An 18,969-nucleotide genomic window follows, 5' to 3' on the forward strand; every position below is an offset into this window, starting at 1 on the left:
TCAAATTGGACTTGAGCAGTCTATTATAATTATCGGATTGAGCCAATCCAAAATAAATTGGTCCATATTCTTATTGGTTTGAATTGGACCTAAACTAAATTTTCAATAATCCAATCATGAAGCCAAATCCTTGTCTAATTTGAAATCAATCAAAATTGAAGCCAACATAAAATCACTTCTACAAAAGTAGTTTTACGAATGCACTTTTATGAATTCTTTTTTATGAAAAAGCTTTTACAAAAGCACTTTTATAAAAGTATTTTTACGAAAGCACTTTTACAAAAATACTTTTATAAAAGCATTTTTACAAAAGTATTTTTATGAATGCACTTTTATGAATTCACTTTTACAAAAAACTTTTACGAAAATACTTTTATAAAAGTACTTTTATGAAAGCACTTTTATGAAAGAACTTTTATGAAAGCACTTTTATGAAAGCACTTTTATGAAAGAACTTTTATGAAAGCACTTTTATAAAAGCACTTTTATGGAAGCACTTTTATGAAAGCACTTTTATGAAAGAACTTTTATGAAAGCACTTTTATGAAAGCACTTTTATGAAAACACTTATAAAAATACTTTTATGAAAGCACTTTTATAAAAACACTTCTATGAAAGTACTTTTATAAAAGTACTTTTATAGAAGCATTTTTACAAAAGCACTTTTATGAAAACACTTTTATGGAAGTACTTTTATAAAAACACTTATGAATACAAAAACACTTCTACAAAAGTACTTTTATAAAAGTCTATGAAGTACTTTTCTAAAAGTGCTTTTACTTTTATGAAGTACTTTCAATAAAGTGCTTTTGTAAAAGCACTTTTATGAAAATACTTTTACAAAAATGCTTTTCCAATGCCCAAAAATGCTATTATATAATTTTTGATATTTCATTTGATTTTAATGGATTGGATTGGATTTGGACTGGATTGGGTCCAGTCCATTTGTAAGTTGACTCACATTGGATGGATCCGGTTGGACTAAATCCAATCCAATTAACACCTCTAGCCTTGTGTAGCGTGGGGCACCTTTTTCATGCCTCAAAACATCATTTGAGGTGTTTCAATCTATTTCACTTTTATTCCATGCACTTCCATTCAATTTATTTGAAATGAGCTTGAATCTACTACTCACAACACTATGTATCACTTGCTATATCTCATACTATCATGTTGACCCTATGTGTATAGAACACTAGTGTGTTCATTGTGTTCATTTATGATTGATTATGTAATAAGCAGACTTGTTCACAGGCCGGGCTTCGGTCTTACACTGTGTTGGGCTTAGGCTTTGGGCTTGGCCTCATTCAAAATTTGGCCAAATCCAAGCCTGAGCCCGTCCTATGAACAAGTCTAGTAACAAGTGATGCAAGCAACAAATCTCAAACCCTTTTAAATTTGGTATCTCTAAAAATCTCCAACGACATTGAGATAGATGAAAAGCATGACATTACAAAATTAACCTCACATCAAGAAATAAGTTGCAATTAAGGCTTAGTTTGGAAGGAGTACAAATGCAAAACCTTATATTTTGTATTATTTTGTATGTATTTGCATTTGTACTCTTTTCAAAACTAAGGCTCAGTTTGGAAGGAGTACAAATACAAATATGTATAGTACAAATTTATACAAAATACAAGGTTTTACGCTCTATATATTTGTATTTGTACTCCTTCCAAATGGAGCCTAAAGAAACTATGATCATTTTAAAATCATCTTCTACAAGATCCACCATCAGCATGAAATAAGATACAAAGTACAATCGTGAGATTATGTATCTTGTGAACATTAACATAGTGGAAGGGTGATATCCACCGCCATCAAGGCAATTTGTTCCCCTTTTGTTAGAACATTATAACAAGAACCATGATAATGTTCAAAATATCCATGCAGTTGCTTTTGACCAAAATGTTTATTTTTTAAAATTTCTCTTCATATCAATTGTTACTTTAAACCCTTTCAATCTCTTTTCTGAAATTGATTTAGTTTCCAAATTTGCTTTTCATATTAATCGCTCAAAAGTAAAGCTGCAATGGTAATTAGATGGATATTTTGGACGTTTTGTACCTCTTATTAGAGGATTCTAACAAAAAGGGTCTAATTACAACTGTGTCAAAAAGTTTAGAGATGGCTTTACCAATTTGCCTTAATTTTTAACGTTAAAAAACGTCAAGGGAGGTTTTTTGAGATGTCAATGTTCAGGTTTTTGGAGATGTCAATGTTAAAGTATTTTCTAAAAACCACAGTAGGTTTAAATGATTTATCCATTTTCCGATTTTCGTTGTTCTTTATAGTTTCTACCCAACGAGAGCTTTCTTTGTACACGTAGCAAAGTCTGCACGTGCTTTATAATTTGCACGTGATCGTGATATATTTGGTGGCGTTCCATGTCATTATGTCGAGGACAGAGAAGCCGTACTGAAGTCGCTTGCCCGATCGTTAGATTGTGAAAACGGGAATAAAAGAACAAGTTGATGAATAGGCTTAACCGCAAGGTTGAGGAAAGGAGTCGAAAGAGAACACACGAGAAAGAGAGGGTATAGGAAGATGCACAGATTCAAAGCCTTAATGCTCAGGCGCTCTGTTCGCATTCCTAACTTTCTTCCCCATTACATAAACCTCTGCTCTCAATCTAGCGCCGTCGTTGATAATGATTCTACTGAAAACCCAGTGAGTAGCGGATGTATGCAAATTGAATAATCAATTAATCTCTTGCTCGACTATACGTATGTCTTATTATCTTTCAGGTACTAGTAGAAGGCAAAGCTAGTTCAAGAACAGCTATTCTCAACAGACCCTCCGCTCTTAATGCTCTCAATACTTCAATGGTACTCTTATTACTCTATATTCATGGATTTTGCTTTCTAGGCTTTTTTTGTGTAGGTATTTGGTTGGCACCCACTACAGAAAATTATGTATTGAGGTCGTTTTTGTACAAGGGCACTTGGATTAAGAAAATTTCTTTCTGGGTCATTGTTGCTCTGGCATTTATTTGGCAATAAAAGGAAGACTAAACATTTGGTTTGTTTCTTTTGTCCTCAGGGGGCTCGCTTGAAGAAACTGTATGAATCCTGGGAAGAAAATCCTGATATTGGGTTCGTTGTAATGAAGGTAAGCAGGCATTTTCCATCTTTGCTATTCGGTTCATCATGCCAATACTTATCTATACGTTATTAAAGGAAGACTTGGACATTTTGTATACTGAAGGGTAGTGGCAGGGCGTTTAGCGCTGGTGGAGATATTGCTACTCTCTATCGTTTAATAAATGAAGGTATTAGATCATTTTGGTTTTGTTATTAGGATCTTTTATTTGGAAATAATGCTAGAATTGTTTGTGTAATGTACTAATAGATTTCTTGTCCAGTTAAAGTGAAGAGGGTGTGGTTTGATGGGGTGTGTGTGTGTGTTTCTTGGGGTAATTTGAGTTCAGTCCACCTCAGAATTCATAATGCAATCCTTCAGTTTGGGTCAGTGTCGGGGGGGCGGGGGGGATGCTGTTTATAGGGGGGTGGGAATAAATACATTTGGGGGAATTAGTTTTTGAATTCTGAGGTGGAGTGGACTGTAAAAAGGCCTTTTTTCGTCCACTGTTGCATTAAAATAAGTTGTCACATCATCATTTTATTCCACAAAAGGAAAAAAATCATGTTTGCTTATGCCTGTTTACACAAAAATGCTACATAAACGTCATATTCTAGATTTTTATGAAGGGGTTATCCTTAAATTAATGTTCCTACAATTGTTGGGGTGGGTGGGGAGCAATTGCCCCCATATGAGGTGGCACACAGGGAAATAAAAAGTGGTGTACTTTTCTGATATATTCCATCATGATTGCAAAAAAGTACTTTTAAATGCATAATCAGCATGTACTTCTAAGTTCTACCAAACATGATTTGTGCACGTTTAAGGAAAAAAATTGTAGCACAATCGGGCACCAAGTTCCTGATTGATTATGCTCCAAATGCAACAACTGATAAATGCCAATGACATGTCATTGTGTTTCTCCTTTATTTTTCAGTTGACTAACTCACCATCTGAAATGGAGCCAATCCTAGTTATATTATTAAGAAAAGAATGTAATGAGGCCTGTAGAAGATCAAGACTGTAATCGGTCTTGAATCCTAAAAGGTTTTCGGTTTGTAAAACAGAAGAGAAGATGAGAGAATAGAAGAGAAGCAAGAGAACACAAGTTGCTGAAAGGAGGGACAGATTCTAACTCATCTGCTGCCGCCACTTCAACTTAATATTTATATGTTATGCTAGTTACAGGAAATGACACATCTGCCCTTGGTGTTTACATCATAACACTTAACAATATAAAACTGAAAAGTAAATAACAACTAGAATAACAAAACTAGAATAACAGAAAAACATAACAAATAGACTAGGTACATTCTACCCTATGGATAGAGTGGCCCCACAGCGTGGCCCCACAGCTGTGGGGCCCACATCAGTTTCTTTACACTCCCCCTCAAGTTGGGAGTAAATGTTTATCATTCCCAACTTGGATAGATCCACTTCTAGCTTCTTTCTTGATATAGCTTTAGTGAGGATATCTGCTAGTTGCATACTGGAAGTGTTGTAAGGGAGGCATACTTCTTGAGATGAGACCCTCTCTCGTACAAAATGCCGGTCAACTTCAATGTGTTTGGTTCTGTCATGCTGCACTGGATTATGTGCTATATTAATAGCTGCTTGATTATCACAATACATCATCAGAGGCTTCTCATACTCAATACCCAACTCCTCAAGTAGAGATCTTAGCCATAGGATTTCAGCCACTCCATTGGTCATGGACTTGTATTCTGCTTCAGCACTCGACCGGGAGACAACACTCTGCTTCTTATTTCTCCAGGAGACAAGGTTTCCTCTCACAAGGGCACAATATCCTGAGGTAGACCGTCTGTCATCAAAACTCCCAGCTCAATCGGCATCCGTATAGACCTCCACCTTCATGTGGTTACTGTTCTTGAACAATATACCTCTACCCAGGCATATCTTCAAGTATGCTAGTATTCTTTCTGCTGCTAGAAGGTGCGTGGTTCTAGGAGAATGCATGTACTGACTGACAACACTAACTACATAATTGATATCTGGCCGAGTGAGGCGCAGATATAGGAGCTTTCCCACTAATCGCTGGAACATAACTTTGTCTTCAAGCAGCTCTCCACTCTCTGCACTAATCTTGTGGTTCTGTTCAATGGGTGTATCTGCAGGTTTGACACCCAGCTTTCCAGTTTCAGCCAATAGATCTAAAACATATTTCCTCTGTGAGACAAAGATCCTTTGTTTAGATCTAGCAACCTCAATACCCAAAAAATACCGTAGTGGACCCAGATCTTTCACCTCAAACTCTTGATGAAGGAGCTGTTTGAGGGACTCAATCTCATGGCTATCATTTCCTGTCACCACAATATCATCAACATATACTACAAGTAGTGTCAGTGAAGACTCCACCCTCTTGATGAATAGTGTATGATCTGACTGGGCCTGTACATAACTGAACTTCCCAAGAGCTGGTCTGAATCTGTCGAACCAAGCTCTAGGTGACTGCTTCAAACCATACAATGCCTTATTGAGCCGGCAGACCTTCTTACCTGTCTCTGTATCATAGTATCCAGGAGGCAACTGCATGTAAACCTCTTCCTGCAAGTCCCCATTCAGGAAGGCATTTTTATCATCCATTTGGTACAAGGGCCAAGTGTGGCTTGCTGCAAGAGATAATAAAACCCGAATGGTGGTCATCTTGGCTACCGGGGCAAACGTCTCCAAGTAATCTATACCATAAGTCTGAGTGAACCCTTTTGCAACTAGCCGAGCTTTGTATCTCTCGATGGAACCATCTGCATTGTGCTTTACAGTAAATACCCATCTGCATCCAACTGATTTATTTCCTTTGGGTAAGTCAACTAGCTCCCAGGTATTATTTTTCAATAGGGCATCCATTTCAACTTGCATTGCACCTCTCCACTCTGGGATTGCTAGAGCCTCTTGCACTGTTCTTGGAATAGGGACACTGGAAATGGAACTAAGGTAGGACCTGTAGGTAGGTGATAGGCGCTCATAGGATAAAAAATGGGAAATACAGTGGGCTGTAGATGTGGTACAATGTCGTTTCCCTTTACGGATTGCAATCGGAAGATCAAGGTCATCTGTAGGAGGTGAAATGGCAACAATAGAAGAAGTCTCTGTGGGTCCTGGGACTGTAATGCCTGAACCTGGAGCCGCAGATGAGATTGGAGCTGGCCTGGACTACTGATGATCGGGATCAACCTGCCTGCACCGCCTATGATAGACCCTCAACTCCTGATCCCTCTGACCACTCTCACCATTGCAGCTCCCCTTCAACTCCTGATCCCTCTGACCACCCTCACCATTGCAACTCCCATCACCCAATGGAATAGGTAAAGGAACTACCCCACTCTCACTGTTCTCCCTCTGAAGACAAACCCCTACTCTCACTGCTCTCCCCCTGAGGAGAAACCCGAGGATAATAGGGTGTCTCCTCAAAGAAAGTGACATCCATGGAGACGAACCTCCTCCCTGAGACAGAATCATAGCAGCAATACCCCTTTTGAGTTCGTGCATAACCAAGGAAAATGCATTTGGAGGCCTTGGGTTCAAACTTGGAGTGATGGGGTCCGAGAAGCTGAACAAAGCAGGTACAACCGAAAGTCTTAAGGGGAATATAAAACAACTCCTCATGTGGGTATAGAAGGGAAAAAGGAGATCGCAAATCAAGAATCCGGGAAGGAATCCGATTAATAAGATAGACCGCCGTGAGGATAGCATCACCCCAGAAGCGAATAGGGACATTGGAGGTAAACATAAGACTTCTAGCCACCTCCAAGATGTGCCTATTCTTCCTTTCTGCAATCCCATTCTGCTGAGGTGTATGAGGGCAAGAGCTTTGATGGATAACCCAATGAGTAAGAAGGTAAGATGCCAATGACTTAGCAAAGTACTCCTTTGCATTATCAGATCTAAGAACTTTAATCTTGGCATCAAACTGGGTTAGGATCATTTGGTGAAAGTTTTGGGTCAGGGCGGGAACCTCATCTCGTGAACGCATAAGATAAACCCAAGAAAACCGGGTATGGTCATCCACAAATAACAAAAAATATCTGTACCCACCCATAGAAGGAATGTGATATGGCCCCCAAACATCCGTATGCACGAGATCAAAAGGACGATTACTCCTTTTATTACTCAATGAATAAGAGTTTCTACAATGTTTAGCAAACTCACAACTTTCACATTGCAACTGGGACAACTCAACAGAATCAAACAAAGTAGGAAACAAACTCTTTAAGGATCGAAAAGACAAATGACTCAATCGGTTATGCCAAAGCATAACCGAACTCACACTCTGGGAAACAAGTGACCTCTTACCCACCGACTCTTCCCGACGAGAACTCTCCCCGAGCAGATAGATCCCATTCGTCTCACGGCCAGTCCCAATCACTTTTTTCCGTCTCCAGGTCCTGAAAAACACACTGGTCAGGGAAGAAAGTTACTGAGCAGTTCATGTGTTTGGTAATACTACTGACTGAAAGGAGGTTAGTATCAAGCTTAGGAACATGTAAGACAGAAGACAAGGAGATCGTATCTGATAACTTAATGTTCCCCTTCCCAGAAATAGGAACCAGGGAGCCATCAACAATAGATACTCTATCCCTACCAGATGACAAATGGTAAGAGGTAAACAATGAAGGTAAGCTAGTCATGTGGTCGGATGCACTTGAATCTATTACCCAACAAGGTTCAGTAGTACCTGGAGCTGAGACATGGTAGGCTGAAGCTAGAGTACCTGAATTTACGGTTGTAAGCTGACAACCCATCTCAGAAACACTACCATAATTGATGCTCCCAAAGCTGCCTTCTGCCTGATTTTTAAACTCCATCTCGGTCAAGTCTTAAAATAGCAGTTGGACTACCAATCACAACAAAAAACAGTATAGGCCTGATTTGTATTCACAGTGTATGTGCACAACTGGGATAACTCTGATATGAAACCAACAAACAAACACAACAGTGGCTGTCCGTAGAGCTCTAACCCCTTTAAGAAAGTTCGAAAACCCCCCAAAACACTGAAAAGCAGCTTAGAAGAAGGTCTGATTTGCCTTTGCAGAATTAGGGTTTTAATCAGTCCTTAAAGTGATCAATTCAGTTGCATAATCTAATCAGTACTATATAGATAGACTTGCAGTAGGGTTAATGTGAAACCCTAGAATCTGATCAATGCCAACAATAGACCTGACAGCTCTAGGTAGACCACAAGGTTCAGTCCACCACTAGGGCTTGCCGCAAGATCACTTCAACCTATCTTTTCTTAGAAAAGTAAACGACTGAAAGCTGAAAGCTGATCCAAAACTAATCTGATCTGAAAAGACAGTTACTTTTCAAACAGAGTCAAGGAAGTAAGTCTGAAAGCTGATCCGAAACTGATCTGATATGAAACTGATCTGATCCGATCAGAAATATCAACACAAAACCAATGTGATCTGAGATTGGTCTGATCCGATCAGGAATACCAACACAAAACTGATCTGAAATCAATCGCCTATCAATCTGAGATGCTATTATCTGAAATCGCTACTGTGGGGCCCACTACTGCCTTCGGTGTACTGTCTTCTAGGGTTACCTGAACCCTAAGCTTCGCTGCCTCTTCCTGATTACCAACTCTCTGCAGGCTGCGACAAGTCTTCAATTGCTGCGAACATCTCCTGGTAATCTCCAAGATTCAGCCGCCGAAAAACTTCTTCAAGACTTCCAGCCCTAGCTAGTTCTCATGTGGTCGGCTGGACTAGATACACATGAGAAGCCCTAGATAGGCTCTGATACCATGTAGAAGATCAAGACTGTAATCAGTCTTGAATCCTAAAAGGTTTTCGGTTTGTAAAACAGAAGAGAAGATGAGAGAAAAGGAGAGAATAGAAGAGAAGCAAGAGAACACAAGTTGCTGAAAGGAGGGACAGATTCTAACTCATCTGCTGCCGCCACTTCAACTTAATATTTATATGTTATGCTAGTTACAGGAAAGGACACATCTGCCCTTGGTGTTTACATCATAACACTTAACAATATAAAACTGAAAAGTAAATAACAACTAGAATAACAAAACTAGAATAACAGAAAAACATAACAAATAGACTAGGTACATTCTACCCTACGGACAGAGTGGCCCCACATCAGTTTCTCTACAAGGCCCTTTCAGGTTTCCAGGAAATGGACCCATTTTCTAACTTTACATAACAATAACAAGTCACTCTGTTTCATGTGGTGGCACTTTGGATTCAATTGGTATGGAAGCATAGACTTAGATAATTTTATTTCATGTGCATAATCAATGGAAAAGATGACACGTTGCGGCCTTTCTTGATTGTTAATGGCTTAAACCTTGAACTTAGCTCTATTTTGTAAGAGAGATAAAATGACTGGCTGTTAGAAATTCACTGGCTTCATTGCAACACCAATTGTTTTGGCTATCTAATAGAAGGTATTTGGGTCTCAAGGGATGAAAACAGCAGGGTATTTATCTGAAAAAGTCTACCACCACTACCTTAATGTATTGAGTTAACATTCACAAAAACAGCCATCTGAGTCTTAAAGATTAAAATGTCAAGGTAGCTACCTGAAAATAGATGTCCATATAGATGCTTTGTGCTCTGTTGACTGAAATTTTGATATGGGTACTGGGCTTATGGAATTTGGAATTTTGGACGTATTGAGACCTCAGCCAAGTGCATGGCCAGGCATTGTAGAAGATTTCATCCTGGAGCTGCCAAATGCTGTTGTGTTGTATCAATCACCATTCAAGGGAACGGTTGGTCAAAAGCTTATTAATCAGATTAAAATATGAATGGTAGTCTGTTATGTTAATATAGAGCATTTTTTATATTTCCAGTATATGTTTGAAGCCTCACAGAAAAGGGTCTTATTCCGTCTAAATTGTTGACTAATAGAAATGGAAGAATTCAAAAGTATCTTACTAAGGTTGCATTTGGCATTCCTTATTTTAAGTTCTTATCTCCTTTTTTCAGTTAAAAATTCAGTATTCATAAGGGCATTTTAACTGCAAAAAGGAGGTAAGTCCTTAAAATAAGGAATGCCAAATGCAGCCTAAATGACATGCAGAGCAGCTTGGTTGAAAAGTGATGTGGGATCAGGTCTTTTTGGACATTGTCCACTTTACATTTACAGTGTATATAAATCTAACTCATTTTTCTCTTTATCTTGATTGTTCATAATTTGTTTATCTCCAATTTTGGTGCATGAGCTCTGTATTGTGTACATCCTTCCAATCATTAATATATTGTTAGTTTTGTTGCCGATTAAATATCTATCCATCCCCCCGTTTCCCTCATGACCCTTTCTTCTAATCTTTTTGAAAGTATTGCTTCATACAGACTGGGACTATGTACTCAGATGTTTTCTTTTTGGTTTCATTTTTATGGTTTTTATTTGTGCTCAGTCCTGATACAATCTTCTGAACTATTTAGTTTATTCTATGCAGGGAAGATGGCTGAATGTAAAGAATTTTTTGGGACGTTATATAGTTTTATATACCTTCTAGGAACATATCTAAAGCCACATGTAAGTATTCAATGGTTCAATTATGAAATTAACGATAGAGTTCAGAAATACTTGTGTTTTTTCCCAGTTCATTTCTGGTTGTTATAAAAATTCTTTGGGATATTTAGTTGATGGCAATGTATCATATCACTTTTTTCTATGGTTTGAATAATAAGATGAGGCAGAGAACAACATTTATTTATATTTGTTGTTTTTAATGATTTTAATCAGTAGTATATATGCTTATTAACAAGAGAAAGCCAGTATACAAGAGGCACAAAGAAAAGGAACAAAAATGAATATAACAACAAATGGCAGCCTTCCAACCTACTCAAACTGATCCTCAACAAAAGCCACTGTATTATAGCCTATTAGTTTGGTGACTAAGCTGTGAGTGCCCCAGATCCTGTGACCTTTTATCTAGAAAAGTTTCAAAAACCAGCTCCAACTACTCTACAACAACTAACAAGGTATCATAAAACACATGTTCCAAAGCGTAATACGTTGATGCTGTTTGGATCTCTGACAAAACAAGCACAATGAAAAGATAGATGCTCAAGCACTGTAATCTCTTCCTAATCAACTTGGACCTACTATGTGGAATTAGGAAGTGGTAATTCTAGATGTGTGATATTTTCCCCCAATCAACATTTATGTTGTATCCTCCCTCCTCCTCCTCCTGTGTGTGTGTCTTAGTCAATTAATTGTGATCCACTCTCAATATGCTGAATAAGATCTGTGGATCTGTGCCTTATTTAGTACTACTCGGGCTACATTTCACTTTGACTTGCATAGTATGTTCTGCAAATTCCTTATAAATACATCAATAATTGAGGTGTAATTTCCGGTGCTTTCTATATAATTTAAGTTCTCTTATTCTGTTATTAATTAGAGTCGGTCATTAATGATCTTGAACTGTTATGATGATTTCCTTCTAGGTGGCAATTTTGAATGGTATTACCATGGGGGGCGGAGCAGGGGTTTCGATCCCTGGTACATTCCGTGTCGCAACTGATAAAACTGTATGTGTCTCCATTACATACATTTTATATTCATTTAGATCTTTGATACTTCTTCATCTTTATATTGGTCTATTTTGTTTTGTACTTGAATGCTCTGATTTGATAAGTAGGTTCCACTCTTCTCTGATGCATATGTCATTGTAGGCTTTGGGGACATGCATGCAATATTGGTTTTTTGGTGCCAGAAAAGTATTGTTTTTATTTATTTATTTTTACTAGATGAAATTTACTAATTTTTCTCATATCATGGTCAAAATGCAGGTTTTTGCTACCCCAGAAACTCAAATTGGTTTTCATCCAGATGCTGGGGCATCCTTTTACCTTTCCCATTTACCTGGTTATTTAGGTACTTCTTATTGGTGCTATTCTAACTTCTGATTGGAAGTTCTCTTCCTTTGTGATTCATTTGCATTATGAATTTGGTGATCCAATCAGTGACACCAATACATTTTTCTTAAAATTTGCTGGGAATTACTCTTATATGTATGTCATTCACCATTGCTGATTGATGAAAAGACATCATTGTCAACAGCTTACATGAGTACATTTTTGTTTATGTTCTTGTAATTGATTGTATTTGTATTGGGTTTATCAAGTTGTCATCATTGTCAAAATCTGTACGACTTTGGAAGCCAGCCATTTATCTCCTTTAAAACAACATTATAGAAAAGCATGATTGCTATTTCTTAATAAATGTCATCCTAAGCATCACTCGACCTCTTGACCAATTAACTTTCACTTGCAAGTCCTTTGCATGTCTCATCTACCGCTACTTGTATATGTTTGATTGCCTAAAGTCCTGTAGCAAACAAACTATTGAGGTTGTGTGACATGACACTTTACTTTAGTTGGTTATGTGGATGTATAATGACTATTAAAATGACTGACATTCTCTATTCCCTGATATTGCTTGATATGTGTGGTGCCTATATATGACTCTTTCTCTTTGCAGGAGAATACCTGGCTTTAACAGGAGAGAGGCTCAATGGACCAGAAATGATTGCTTGTGGGCTTGCTACACACTATTCACTCAGTGCAGTTTGTTCCTCTCTCTCTCTCTCTCTCTCTCTCTCCCTCCCTCCCTCCCTCTCTCCCTCTCGTCCCCCCCCCCCAAAAAAAAAAAAAACCCTAATCCCTCCAGTTTATTTCTCTACAATGTTTTGAGTATAGACCAAGATGTTTGAACTGGAAAATAGTCAACTAATCCAACCGGGTTGGAAGTTTGGTCGGTTGAACTGTTAGATGGGTGATTAACCATCTAAAGTAGTGGGAAAAAAATCATTTGGTCTCTTTTTTAAGTTTTCAGAAAATTGTTTCTAGATATATGTTTCTTCTTAGCTATATAAAACTTAAGATGTTTTAACAGAGGCTACCTTTGCTCGAAGAGAGACTTGGTACATTGGTAACAGATGATCCTTCTGTTATAGAAGCTTCTCTAGAGCAATTTGGTGACCTTGCCTATCCAGATAAGAGGAGTGTTATTCACAGGTGGTTCTCATTATCTTGATTTTTCCTTCAGATTTCTTAGTTCTTCCCAGTTAATGCATTATTTTCCTTTGACTGTAATTACAAGCAAAAGCATCATTTTAGGACATAAAATTCATCCTAGGATTTCATAGAATCTGGATAGACACTTTTCTGTGAGACCTAAAGAAAGATTCTATGAGATTGTAGCACATGCTTAAAATTGGTTCTCGAAGATGGTGGGACCCATGTTCTGATACCTGGTAAGCTTGTAATGTTCTTTTTTTTTTTTCTTAAAGTAGAGCTAGGCAAGAATCTGAAGAAGCCCTCCGAGGGAGAACCCGTCTGAAGGTTTTATCATAGATATAGGAATTTAATGATTAAATCTTCTTCCTTCATAGTTGTAGCAATTACATCATGCATGCACTTCTGTCACCAGCTGATTCTTGTTTTTTGCTTGAACATCTCTCTTACATGCCTCCATGCAAATAGAGTGTGTGCTTTCCTGCCTTTCTCTTGTATATAATAGAAAATCACTAGTTTTATGCTTGTGTACTATAGAGGTCCTACTTTCTGAGTACACCATCTTCTTCATTCTTTCCAGGATTGAAACAGTTGACAAGTGCTTTGCCCATGACACTGTTGAGGATATTATTGGTGCTCTTGTGAGTATGAAGTTGATTTCCATACCTTCTTTTGATTTGTAAATAACTATTGGATGATTAAATTTCATTATTGTTTTCAAGAAGGGGTGGTTCTACCCATGGTTTCATTTGTCTTGGTCACGTAACAGTTTCTTTCAATTAGAAACTGTGTTGAAAAGGGGAGAAAAGCTTGTTAGTTACTAGAACAGTATAACTCAATTCGGTCTTAGTTGAATTGACTTGAGTATGCTGATTTTCATTTTGAGTCTTTAAGTCATCCACATTTTCATGTTCTGTATCCGGAAACTATTCTCTCTCTCTCTCTTCTCTCTTCTCTCTCTCTCTCTCTCTCTCTCTCTTTCTCTTATGTTTACTATGACATTTGTTCTTTCACTCCCTGCCATAATGCCTCCAATTAACCTAAACATATTCTTAAATCTTTTCAAAGGAACAGAGGAAACCCATGTGAATCTGTTTTAAGAGTAGGTTTCTAGCAAGATAAAGGCCTGCCAATGATTATTTTCATTCACAACCATCTCAAAATAATCATTAGACTCAAATGTTAATAATATTGGTGCATTACATATTCGAGCTTTTGTGATTATTTTCTCCGCTTTTTTTAAGCCTAAATTTTCCCTGATGAAGCCATGAGTGGTGTACTTCAACTATTATTGACAACTTTCCAATGGAGGAATGTATAACTGATATCAATGACAACTTTCTCAGGAAAACGAGGCAACCAGATCATATGATGAGTGGTGTACTTCAACTCTAAGGAAATTAAAAGAAGCCTCACCTTTGAGCTTGAAGGTTTCCCTAAGATCTGTGAGTCCCTTCTTAGTTGTTTGTCTTCGTTACATTGTACAATGCTTACATGCCTTATATCCTGACTCTATTAATAACTTGTTTAGATACGAGAAGGTAGGTTTCAGACTCTTGATCAATGCTTAGTCCGTGAGTATCGGATTTCTCTTCAAGGGATCTCTAAACAGATTTCCAGTGACTTCTGTGAGGTATGGAAGGCTTTCTGTTCCTGTAAGTAGAATAACTTATGTGTTTTTTTTTTCCTTTTTTGTAACATTTTATGTTTTTACAACATTTTAGGGGGTTCGTGCACAATTAGTGGATAAGGACTTGGCCCCAAAGGTATGCGTATATGCTTTGTTCTCCCTGGCATGTATGATGAACTAATGAAATCCACAGTTGGGTTAGTTGTGTATCCCCCCCCCCCCCTAGAAATTCAGGGTTTACTTCTAAGAAAAATCAAGGAAAATATGGCTGGTAAACAGAATTAATTAAGTCAAGTATTCTTCCCCCCCACCCCCACCCCACCCCACCCACCAAAAAAAAAAAAAAAAAAAACTTAGATGAAAATATCTGGTCTTTGGGGTGGCAGTAAATAAGGGTTTATAGGGAAATCATATTAGGTATGATGATTTAATAATTGCATGGGCTTTGTTCAATGGTGGGAAAAGAATAAATTAGCTTGGAACTTTAAGAACAAATCAGAAATAAACTATTAGTATTGTTGCTATAAGTCTGTGTAAGGTCTATATTGTTGCTGCAAAAGAGGACAATAATTGGAATAAAATAGTGCATTTGGCTTTGTTTGTTTGGTATTCATGCCAAGTTTTCTTGATGGTGCTGATTCCTTCAAGTAGCTATTATCTCCTGATTCCTAATAGTGCCTCTAGGTGCTGATTCCTAGAGAATGCCTAGGTGTTGATTCCTGGTTATTTTCTTTCTTTTCCTGTTTGTAGGTCCATCTTACATCAATGAGAAAGTTATTGATGTCCACAGACATATGAATACTGGCCCTTTGTATCCATAAAAAATTCTTCTATTATGCTCCTTTCAAATAACCCAAATTACCAACTGGTGCCAGGAGACTGTATCACTTCCTCCATTGATCATTGGCAAGAACATGATATAAATAAATAACATAAAAAATCTCATAGAAATTAAGTAGCTAAAAGAAAAGTAAGAGATAGTAGATTGCTTCTTCAGCTGTTTTGCACATGGCACAAATGTTAATTTGCATTCCCCTATCATTGAATACCATAAGAACCTTATAGGACCTAACAGAAACGTTCTTTACCTAAATACAATAGCCACATAAAATCTCCCACTCCTGGTGAAACGTTCTTTCCTTAGGTACAACCTGCATCATCTGTGCTAGTCCTCTTGTCAAGAAATTTCGTCCCTTTGCTCTGGGAAAATAAGGCCATCCTCCAGCTTCTTAAAATGAAGCAAGCATTCCATGAACTCTCTATTTAAAAGGGGCCTAAGGGAGATGGGGTTCCAGCTTCTTTGCACATATTGCATATAGATCACTTACCAAAATTGATAGGGATGGAACCTCTTTGGAGTCCGTCTTGGCAATGGGAAACCAAATGTGCTAACTAGTATGAACTATGCATACACACGCAGACAAGATTATACACATTTATTTTATTGGATTATATCCTAATTGGATTACAGTGGGTTATATCTGGATTTAATCTGATTCTATGGCATCCAATTCCAAACCTGCTTAATTGGAGTTGATTTGATTTGGACCTAGGCTATGACCCAAAATTGACAGCCTTATGTGGTGGATTCTCTTGGAAAAGGAAGGTTAAAATGGGATTTAATGCAACTATGTGTGTGAGTGAGAGTATGAGAGAGATTCATAGCTTATTTTGCTTTACTATAAATAATTCCTTTTGGTCATTGATTTAAAAAATGAAGACCTAATGCTATCATCATCTGAAACATGCAGTGGGATCCTCCATGTTTGGAAAAAGTAACCAAGGACATGGTAGACAACTACTTTTCACCACTTAGTGAACTCGAGCCTGACCTAGAGCTACCGATAAAACTGCGAGAAGCGTTTACTTGATTGGAGGTATGCTAAAGGTAAAATGTTTCAAATTTAATTTAATGCAAAAAATGGAGATGTGTTAATGGTAACATGTTTCAAGTTCAATTTAATTAAAAAAAACTATCTTTTCTAAGAGGCACTTTGATTGATTATTGTGTTGTGGATCTCCTAGTACAAGCCATCATGCAGATTATTGTTTCCATCTGATTATTGGATATTTCTGTGAATCATCTGCAATGTTTTCCTGATCTCTGAAAAAGAAAAAAAATTGAGATAATAGCTATATTAATGTCGTCCTCTTCATGTCAGGAGGATCTCTTTAGGTGAAACTCATTAAATGGTTCTTACAAGCCATAAAATCCATAACCACCTTTATTTGCTTTGCATGTACAACATATGCATCAAAGATGTTTTCCACTGCAATGGCATTGATATTCCTCCAATCTTGTGTGTGTGTGCGCTTCAAAAACTTGTTATCAGATATATGTACTGGGGTGGGGCATAGCCCAGAAGAGGAAGATGCAAATGTATTTTGCAGGTTAACTAATGGCACGAATCCCCTATTTGCTTCTTCTTCTTTGTTTTTTCTGATCTGATTCTTTTAATTGTTGTGATTCTGGTGTTCAAAATGCAGATGCAGATTTATGGCGGTCTTCTTTCTTTGGGAGGAATAAATTGGTATAACCTATTATTGGGTCTGGTGAAAAGAAGTTGATTATTCTTTGTAACACTTGCATTACATTTTATTTTTGGCTTTGGTAAAGTACTGATGAATTCATACATCTATACATGTATCTTTCACTTGTGATAAATTATGATGATCAAGGAGAAAATACACCAAAAGGAAAGGGTTGTTTTGTTGAACGTGGCAATTGTTTTTGTTTTGGAAAACAAAGTGGCCAAGAGTTGTGAAAAATGTTCTTATCCATACTTTAATACCATATTCAATCTCCATTGCCAATGACAACTTCTAGCAAGGAGTATGGATTCATTATTGAAGCTTAAGCAGCAAAACATGGTGATGGTGTTGATTGTTGAAGCACCATTATTGGTTGGGGCGTCAGATCTCTGCTTGCAAGGTGGTTCTATTGGTTCGACAAATGAGTTCAGTGCAAAATGGAGTTGTCTCAGTTAAAACCGATTGACGAAGATAAGAGTGTTGTGTTTCGTATATCTTGGTGAAGGCAGGCAAATGTATCTTGTAAAAGCAAAGTCACTGCAAGTTCATACTTTAAGATGATCTTCTATGTTTTTTTCCCCTCTTTTTGATGTGCCTAATTAACCGAGGCATTATTGCGTAAAATCCATAAATATGGAATCGAATGGCACAACAAAATAAAGTAAAACATAATAAAGAGAAGTAAGAAATAAAGCATAAAGATTTATGTGATTCGATTTATAACCTACATCCATGGGCAAAAGAAACAATGAAGATTACCGGGTCATGCAACTCTCACATAAACCTTAAATCTCAAAACCCTAAAAACCTATTGACCTCTCTTTCAAGCCAAAAGATATACAACTCTCACATAAACCTTAAAGCTTAAATCCCAAAACATTCAAAACCTCTTGACCTCTTTAAGATGTATAGAAGAACCTTCAAACTAAATAACTCATATTCGGACCAATAAGTTGAATATAAATCAGGTCTATATCGCCCCTACACTTCAACAAAAAACTACTATAAAATTTTGCTTTTGTTGTGTTCTCCAATTTGAAGTGGGTAACAATAAAAAAAAAACAGGGCACAAACATAATAAATATTTTTGACAGAGTCCTACGATTTTCCACATTTTTTTTGAGTGAAACTACAAATTTCTACTTGAGTTCCAAATAAATAGTTACACAAGGGTCGATATTACTCGATACCCTTTATGTGTTTGTTACTTATTGGATGGGAAACCAAGAATTTCACAAATTTTTTGTTGTTGAACTCTTGAAATTTTGGCCAAATGAGTTAATGAAAATTAATATGGATTGTGATTGTGTGCCATCTGGTGCTCCCTGCTAGAGGACAACTTGGATGATGGACTGACTAGGTCAGCTGGCCAAGTTGTAAGAAAACTATCAGAGTAACCAGGGTGCTTTACCCGAGGTGGGCACTCCAATGCTTAAGTTAGCGATGAATGTACTTTAAGAGCTAGAAAGGGAGAAAGCAAGAGATCAGTGAGTGATAAATTACGCATACCTCCTCTAATCGAAGGGGGTGCCTTTATATAGGTGCAAGTAGTCGTGAGCTTCACGTAGCACGCCCGAGATCTCCGGGAGGACATGACTTATTTGCCTACCATGCTTGGAGGTGGTTTCATGCTCGGAGACAGTTTCTGTGTAAAGTGATAAAGCTTATCCGATTGCTTTCGAAGCGGGCGGCATGGGAATCAGCTCCATTGGGGGGGGGGGT

At 37.5% G+C, this 18,969-nt stretch overlaps 1 protein-coding gene across 6 annotated transcripts; it reads left to right on the top strand.

Annotated features, from left to right (window-relative positions):
- The first annotated feature begins 2,400 nt into the window (after positions 1-2,400).
- On the top strand, positions 2,401-17,509 carry LOC148880429 (3-hydroxyisobutyryl-CoA hydrolase-like protein 1, mitochondrial). 6 transcript variants are annotated; one of them, XR_016104564.1, is made up of 16 exons: positions 2,401-2,670; positions 2,748-2,828; positions 3,043-3,111; positions 3,208-3,271; positions 10,517-10,596; positions 11,514-11,597; positions 11,859-11,943; positions 12,550-12,635; positions 12,964-13,085; positions 13,666-13,726; positions 14,432-14,530; positions 14,617-14,718; positions 14,810-14,851; positions 16,467-16,603; positions 17,049-17,106; positions 17,203-17,509. XR_016104564.1 is itself a non-coding variant. In XM_088962337.1 (15 exons), the coding sequence occupies exons 1-14, from the start codon at positions 2,548-2,550 to the stop codon at positions 16,584-16,586; spliced, it is 1,218 nt and encodes a 405-aa protein (XP_088818463.1). In that variant the 5' UTR covers positions 2,401-2,547; the 3' UTR covers positions 16,587-16,603; positions 17,203-17,432. The 6 variants fall into 6 exon arrangements, 2 of the variants coding, with proteins under 2 accessions (XP_088818463.1, XP_088818464.1); XR_016104565.1 differs by having other exon boundaries at positions 16,976-17,106; positions 17,203-17,432; XR_016104566.1 differs by having other exon boundaries at positions 16,467-16,592; positions 16,976-17,106; positions 17,203-17,432.
- Positions 17,510-18,969: the final 1,460 nt, after the last annotated feature.

Source organism: Nelumbo lutea, chromosome 1 (genome assembly GCF_056320005.1).
Source record: "Nelumbo lutea isolate HS-2025 chromosome 1, American lotus-T2T, whole genome shotgun sequence".
Taxonomy (NCBI): Eukaryota; Viridiplantae; Streptophyta; class Magnoliopsida; order Proteales; family Nelumbonaceae; genus Nelumbo; species Nelumbo lutea.